Source organism: Corapipo altera, unplaced genomic scaffold (genome assembly GCF_003945725.1).
Source record: "Corapipo altera isolate COAL_440 unplaced genomic scaffold, ASM394572v1 61488, whole genome shotgun sequence".
Taxonomy (NCBI): Eukaryota; Metazoa; Chordata; class Aves; order Passeriformes; family Pipridae; genus Corapipo; species Corapipo altera.
Genome location: NW_020885199.1, coordinates 12,734 through 20,209, shown reverse-complemented (window position 1 = coordinate 20,209; position 7,476 = coordinate 12,734). Strand labels below are relative to the sequence as shown.

The 7,476-nt window shown below is 51.8% G+C and overlaps 1 protein-coding gene across 1 annotated transcript; it reads left to right on the top strand.

The window, feature by feature from the left end:
* The first annotated feature begins 310 nt into the window (after positions 1 to 310).
* Positions 311 to 6,012, top strand: LOC113940170 (fibrinogen-like protein 1-like protein). The gene is made up of 4 exons (XM_027631271.1): positions 311 to 448; positions 1,533 to 1,676; positions 3,499 to 3,561; positions 4,600 to 6,012. Exons 1-4 carry the CDS (start codon positions 445 to 447, stop codon positions 5,232 to 5,234), a joined length of 846 nt encoding a protein of 281 aa, XP_027487072.1. The 5' UTR covers positions 311 to 444; the 3' UTR covers positions 5,235 to 6,012.
* Positions 6,013 to 7,476: the final 1,464 nt, after the last annotated feature.

Here is a 7,476-nt window from a genome sequence, read left to right as displayed (position 1 = left end):
CGATTTACGTCTGATGTTTGATTTCCATCCAGAAGGGGAATGTCATCCGGGTATTTACTTAGCAGTTAAACTGTGTGGAGGTGCCCCAAGAATGTCGTTCCCTGGGGAAACCCTGCCAAGGCAGGGGGGCAGCTGGGCACTGTAAATTGTGGTTATTTTAAGACATTTGCTTATGGGCACCAAATTATTTGCTTTGCCTCTGAAGAAAGCTCTTCACCTGTGTGAGACGCAGGTTTCATTGTGTGAGGACTGATCACTTGATGGTGGAGAGCAAATAAGCCCTGAGCCACTGGTCTTGTTGCCAAGCAGAGGACAAGTGCTGTGGTTTGGGTCTCGTGCCTCCACCCCCTTACTTGATCACCCTATAACTTTCAGGCTGAACACCCCTCCAGCCAGGCCAAAACCACCTGGCTCTGTGCTCTGCAGGGTCCCGGCAGAGACGACATGGGTGAGTGTGGGGTGGGATGGGATGGAGTGGGATGGGATGGGATGGGATGGGATGGGATGGGATGGGATGGGATGGGATGGGATGGCGCCTCTGCATGTGGCTGCGGGTCACAGAGCACCCCAGCACTTTGTCTGCTGCAGGGCCCCTCCTCCCCACCCCCTGAACATCCCAGTGCCGAGTCCACCACCTTGTCTGAGCCTGCTGTGCCTTGGGTTGGGAACTGGGGCAGGAGCCTGCATGCTCTGCTATTTCAAGGCTGTACCAGTGTAGCTCTGCAGTGCCAGAAAGCTCATTTTACAAGCCTCATATTTACCATTCTTAGCGAATTTCAGTTCTCTGAGGAAAGTGTAAAGTATTCTAGACTAGAAAATCGATGCTCCACTCTTTAGGAATAATGGTAAATTTCCTGTTATTTTACTTAAGTTTAATATTGCAAAAAGTGTGCTGGTTTCCCCTGCTGCTCTGAACAAGAACAGACCAGAGCAGCTGGATACATATGGAAATTTTAAAGTAGCCACATAACCAACATAACCACACCAAGGGCATAATTTTCCCCAGCCAGGCTGTAATTCCTGAAGGTCTGTGCTGTCCCTCTCTGTCTGCTGCTTGCACACACAGAGCCCTGCCTGGGGCTTGTTCCCACCCAGACACCCGGGGTCTTACTGCCCACAGCCCCGGGGCTCAGACAAGGTGAGTGTGTCATGGGAGTGTGATGGGAGCTGGCAAGAAAGAGGATTCCTCCCTCCATGCTCACCCTGCTTGTTGTCTCCAACCTCCAGTCTTGGGGTTTACAGGGATTTCTGATTACAGAACAGGCACTGTGGGTTTGGACAAGGTTTTGGCACTTTTTCTGTCTCAAAAACCACCTCAGCAGTGCCACCACTAGTGGCTCCTGGTAATGAGTAGGGTGTCTCATAAATGAGCTGATCTACTTGGGGCTCATGGCTCCAAGAGGGAGCTCTACACAGAAAGAGTTTTATTTTCCTATTTTACTTGGCAGGTAAAGGAATCCAATGGGATTCATGGCTCTCTGATGGAAGAGTTATGATCTCTTTCTTCTTTTTCCAATCTCTTCCCATTTCAGCTACCCAGTGCCTTTGTCTTCTGCTTCTTACCTGCCTGCTGGCCCTGGCAGCATCTCTTCCCGACCTTGACATAAGAAACTTGTACCTCCTCAATGGCACAATGGACGACATTATGAATGCTCCTCCAGAGTCCCCCCAGCCTGGTAAGTGTCCAGTACAACAGAAGGAGGCAAATAAGGTCCTGATCAGTCAGATCCTACACAGAGCTCCTCACGGGATCCAAGGAGAAGGGGCAGGTTTGGTCCCACTGGCAGCAAGACCAAGACAAGGGTCTTCCTTGGAGAAACAGGGTTAAAGATGTTCATGGTGTGTTTTAAGGACAGGGAGAATGGTCCCCACCTCTGGAAATCATGAGGTCAGGGGAGAACTCAATTCAAGGGAGTCCTCAATACAAAGAGGAACTAAATGAAGTTAATACAAGAGTCCAAGCAGGGGCACTGGTGGTGGTGGCAACCTGGTGACAGTGGCGACCAGGTGGTGGCACAGAGTAACCTGCAGATGCCAGGGTATGTTGGAGCAATGAGAAAGCCTTCAAGAAATGCTCCTGGATAAAAAAACAGGGGCTGTGGGTGGAACATGGCACAACAGAAAGTGCTGGTTCCCTTCCAAGGGAGAAGGCAGAATTCCTGGCAGAAGAGCTCAAAGTCCAGGTGTTTGGTGCTGGTTTCACATCAGCTGTCAGGAAACTGCCAACACAGGGAGCCTCATGACTGAGGCAAGAGCCTGGGCTTCACCAGGAGCTGCAAGTCTGGGGAGAGAAAGAAAATGTGCTCTGGACTGCACAGTGATCTCAGGCACATGGTGTGATTTTGGGGTTGTTCTGTGCAGGGCCAGGAGTTGGACCTGATGACCCTTGTGGGTCCCTTCTAACTTGGGAAATTCTGTGATTCTGTGATCTCTCACTCACAGCACTGGTAGTGTGCTCTGAAAATATCAGCAGCATGAATGCAAGCTGGGTGAGCAGGGAGGCATGCCAGAGAAGACAGGCCAGCATTCCAAGTCTTGACTTGAGGAGGAATGCATCCAAATGGATGGGGAATGAAGGCAGAGAGGAGCAGGGGCAGACTGTGGCTTACAAAATGAACATGAGTGAACAGTTTCATATGGCTGCAGTAAAATAAATGCCATGGTAAGAAAGTCCACCAGACCATGTCACATGAGTGTTTCCCACCCCACACAGGCTCAGGCAGTGGAGAGAGTCAAAAGGAGACAAAAAGAGAGCCAACATCAAAATTCAGAGTCAAAAATCTGGCAGGCCGACTGTGTCAGGAATGGGCTTATACACAGTGTGCAAGAGCCATAAGTTAAACACAAGGGAGGGGGTAGAACAGCACCAGCTGAAAGCAGGGAACAGGTGTTTGAGGGTGGCAGGGAGCAGGTATTTGAGGCTGTCAGAGCAGCAGCTGCAGGATGAGGTGTCTGTTCCAGAGAGGGGACAGGAATGACTTTTGTGATTCCATAAGCCTGTGACTCATTCCTCTCAGTGGATACACAGAAGATGTCCTTACAAAAGAATTGCATTAACTCACTGAAAACAATCCTCTCTTCCAGCAACACCCTTCAAATTCCATTCTGAGCCAGCTGAGCAGAGCCCTTTCCCAACTCCTGATACCTGCACTAGTTTTCCTGTGTCTGGTCTCACATTTCTTCCCCCTATAATCCCTCTTCTTCCTGAGTCCTTTCCAAGCTGCTGCTGCTGCACTTTAACAACCATCTTCCCAGTGTTGTTGCCCCCACTTAGGGTCTTTCCCCCACATAGTGTGCCCAAAAATCCTTTCCACCAGGAAGTCATCTGCCCCACTCTAACATCACGTAAATTCCCCTAATCTACTGTTTTACTGATATCTGAAATCAGAAAGTTCCTCTGGAATTAGGGACAGCAAGAGAAAAACAGGAATATCATCTGGAGAGGATCATGCTCTCCCAGCAGGCATTTGACATGTCTCCCCTGTTCTGTTAATTTAGATGATGGTGATGGACATGTCCGACAGGCCAGAGACATCGGCCACCACCCGCCAGCAAGTCACGGTGAGTATCTGCGTCTGCCTGGGAGGTTTCACTGCTGCTGGGCTCACCAACACCTCTCAGACACTTTATCCATGTCCTACACATGCACTGGCTCCTCCCAGGAAAAATGCTGGGTTTCTAATGGGCTGCAGAGGAGCCACAGCTCATAACCTCAGTAGGTGATGAGGACCTTTAGCGTGGGGAATTTTCCAGCTAAAGACCCAAACTGGAAAGTGATGATTCATTACTGGGAAGTGGTGATTGGTAATTTTCCCATTTTCACCACACAGTTGATGAGAAGACTGGGGCTGACTGTGTTACTGAGCTGGCTGGGTCAACATTAGCCCATAGGACCAAAGATAGGTTAGGACCTGAGTGGGGACAACCAGTGGCAGAGGTACTGGGAGAGGAGCAAGTCCCTTCCCAGGAGCCTATAGGTGCATTCAGCCGTTTGTTGTATGAGGTGCTGACACTCTGGAGCATGGAAAGGCCATAATCAAATCCAACAAGTCAGGAAGTCTCTACAGAGCTACCTGGGTAAGCCCAGAGAACACCGATGGCTTTGCCCTGTGGAGTTTCCAAGGGCTGATCTAACTGTTAACGATACTGATGTTGTGATCACTGTCTCTCTGGGGTTTCTGAGATTCCTGCAAAGGTCTAAAGCCTCTGTGCTGTACCCACAAGTGGCTTTGTCACCCAGATTTGCATTTGTCTGTGGTCATACATCACCTGCATGGCACAGGCAAATCACCACAGCACTGTGAGACTGAACCCAACCTGGGCGGGGGTCCTTGGGTGATGGCGATGCCTGGCTTGGTCTCACCAGGCCCAGACAGTGTGTCCCCATCAGGACACACTGGTCTTAGGAAGATGTGAAGCTCAACCCCTACACTGATCAAGTCAAAATTTTGATTTACTCCTGGGAGCGCGTGGCACGAATACAGTGGCAGGAAAAGAGCCCGTGGCAGGAATGTGTGTGCAAAAAGATCTAGGCCCAAAAGGAATATCCCACTTTCGGCATGTCATTGTGTGGGATTTAATAACCATCTCTGTTTCCAGCCCCAGGTTGGCCCAAGGACTGCAGCGAGATTCCCCGTGGCAGCCACAGCGGTGTCTACATCATCCAGCCCAAAGGGCTCCACCACCTCGTGGTGTACTGTGAGATGAATGTGACCCACGGGGGCTGGACCGTGATCCAGAGGAACCAGAGAGACACACCAGTCACCTGGGCCGAGTCCTGGAGCACCTACAAGTTCGGCTTTGGGAACGTGCGCACCGAGTACTGGCTGGGCACCGAGTACATCCACCAGATCGCCAAGCAGAAGGTCTACCAGGTCAGGTTTGTTATCCAGGATTCTGCAGACACCATCAGCTTCGCAGACTACAACCTGTTCAGCGTGGAAGACGAGTCCCATGGCTACAGGCTGAGGCTGGGCGCCTACAACGGGACGGCGGGGGATGCCATGACCTCAGACAATCCCAACAACATGCATGACAACATGAAATTCTCCACAAAGGATCGGGACCAGGACACTTACAGTAAGAACTGTGCCTACAGCTATGAGGGCGGGTGGTGGTTCTCATCGTGTTACTCTGTGAGGCTGAATTACAAGGGTGGCATGTCATGGGGCAACCTGTGCAAGGGCAACTGCAAATCCTCCCTTATCCTCATCAAACCAGCTTCATATTGTTAGTGCTTCTTCCTCCTCCTGTCCACACTGGACACTCTGCAAAGGCTCTGAGTGGCCAAAGAGCATGAGCCTCTCTGGAGCAGAGCGAGGAGCCCAAAGATAGCAGGGCTTTAGTGAAATGCCACTTTCCAATCCCCACTCTGAGTGCAGGCTCCCCTCTGCTCAGCTCTATTCCCCTGTGCTTGCCAGTGATTCCTTGTCATTATGTTCATAATCAAGAATAAAAAAATTAGTTGTGAAATTTGTGGATTCCCCACGTACCTTCCCTGTGGGAGGAAGACACAGCCCTGGAGTGACATCAGAGTTCCCTGCCTCCAGAACTCACAGTGAGCAAAAAAGCTGCATGCCACAAATTTCCATATACTCTGAGCCTCTCTGCAGTGTCTGGTGAAGCATCCAAATAAATGTGCTTGCTTGAGCTCATTCACCAGTAATGACATCTGTTCTCTGTCTCTGGTGTGCTCCCATGAGACTCGGGAAATCCCATGTCAGGTGGCAGGATGGGAGTCTTGGGATTATCACAGAATCACAGACTGGTTTGGGCTGAAGGGACCTTGAAGCTCATCTCATTCCAACCCCCTTGACATGGGCAGGGACACCTTGCACTAGACCAGGTTGCTCAACCTGGAGGCAGAAAGCCTTGAGTGGTTCTCACAGGAATGGATGTAGGAAAATTAAACCCAGTTACACTGCGATAAAGGCCCTGGGATCTGCACAGGGGGGTTCAGAAGGGACCAGGCACATGGGAGAACTCATCCCACATCATCACCAGGCTCACAGTCCTGGATCAGAAGCTGTGGCAATGTCCTGGTGCCAGGGTCCCACTCCTGCTGGGAGGCTCTGTCTGTCAGGATGTGTTCCTTGCTGCCTGGCTGTCTGCACAGACATACTTTGATCCTCTAGAAACAAGGTTTCAAAGTCGTTGGTAAATGTCTGCTGTGAGCGAGAAGCAGCGAACTGAAATAGAAGCAAAGGAGAAGTAGGTTAGATGTTAGAAATGAGAAATTCTCCATTGAATTAGGAGACACTAATGAGGGCAAAGTTCATAATGGGATCACCATATCCAAGTTTCTGAGACCAATTTAGATGAACTTTTGCCAGGAAAAGTGCAGACTGAAGAGCTAATGCTGTGAGGCTGCAGGACAAGACTGCTACAGCTCCTCCATCCCACAGAGTTCTGGCACTGCCAGGATGGACTGTTGAAGAAGCACTTTGGCCTTCACAAACCCCTTCTGGTTTTGTCCTGGGGCAGCACAGTAACAGCCATGAGTTTCACTTCCAGGACCAGCCATGAGTTTCACCTTCCACGGCCCGGGAAAACCCATCCCTGGCCCACCAGCTGTGGAGCCCAGTGAGCACTGGGAGCCATCCAGAGAGGTTTGAGAAATTAGAAAATGCTGAGAGAAATGAGCAGTGGGAGATGTCCCAGCCAAAAAGGACCTGACACTGCTCCAGGGAATGACCCTCAGCACTGCAGAGTGGGGGGCACCTGCAGCTGGGGGTGTCTGAGGAAAAAGAAAGCCTGGACCTCCAGCACCAACCACTGAGCCCCCCAAATCAGAGCACGGAGGACTGGTGGGACCTCCATGTACAGCCCGTGCCTGCCTTGTATTGGGCACCTCAACATGGGGAGAGGAGGCACAGGAGAGCTCCAGCATGGATTTGTGTTGTCTGGAAGAGCAGTTCTCCTATGCCAGGAGCACAAGCTGGTAGCAGCAAGGAGAGATGGCTGTTGGGAGGTCTTGGAATTTTTCTTCTAGGTCTCTGAATCACTGCAAACATTTAGTGACCACAGCACTCTGTGGCAGCAGTTCCCGGTCCCAGTGGGGCAGCGCTCCCACCTCTGCCCTCCCCGGGGGCCAAAGGGGCTCAAACAGAGCTGTAGTGACAGGGTGTCCCAGTCACAGGGTGTCCCTTGGCTCCCGTCTCTCCGGAGCCGTGAGAACAGGTCACCGGAGTGTCACAAGACGGGTGAGCCCAGGGCGGCAGCAGGTGGAATGTGCACAGCAGGGTGCGGGATGTTCACGGCGCGGGGGGCGGTGCGAGGCGCGCACAGTGAGGTGCGGGATGCAGGTTGTGCCAAGTGAGGTGCAGAGGGTGCACAGAGGGGAGCAGGGCGCGGGGTGTAGGATGCAGAGCGCAGGGTGTGCACAGAGGGGTGCAATGCGCAGGGTGCGCGGAGCGGGGTGCGGGGTGGGCACAGCAGGATGCAGAGTGGGCACAGCGGTGTGCGGGGTGGGCACAG

Coding starts and splice junctions, on each gene's coding strand:
- LOC113940170 (XM_027631271.1), top strand. Junction 1,677..3,498: donor TCCAGAGTCCCCCCAGCCTG/GTAAGTGTCCAG, acceptor CTGTTAATTTAG/ATGATGGTGATGGACATGTC. Junction 3,562..4,599: donor CCACCCGCCAGCAAGTCACG/GTGAGTATCTGC, acceptor CTCTGTTTCCAG/CCCCAGGTTGGCCCAAGGAC.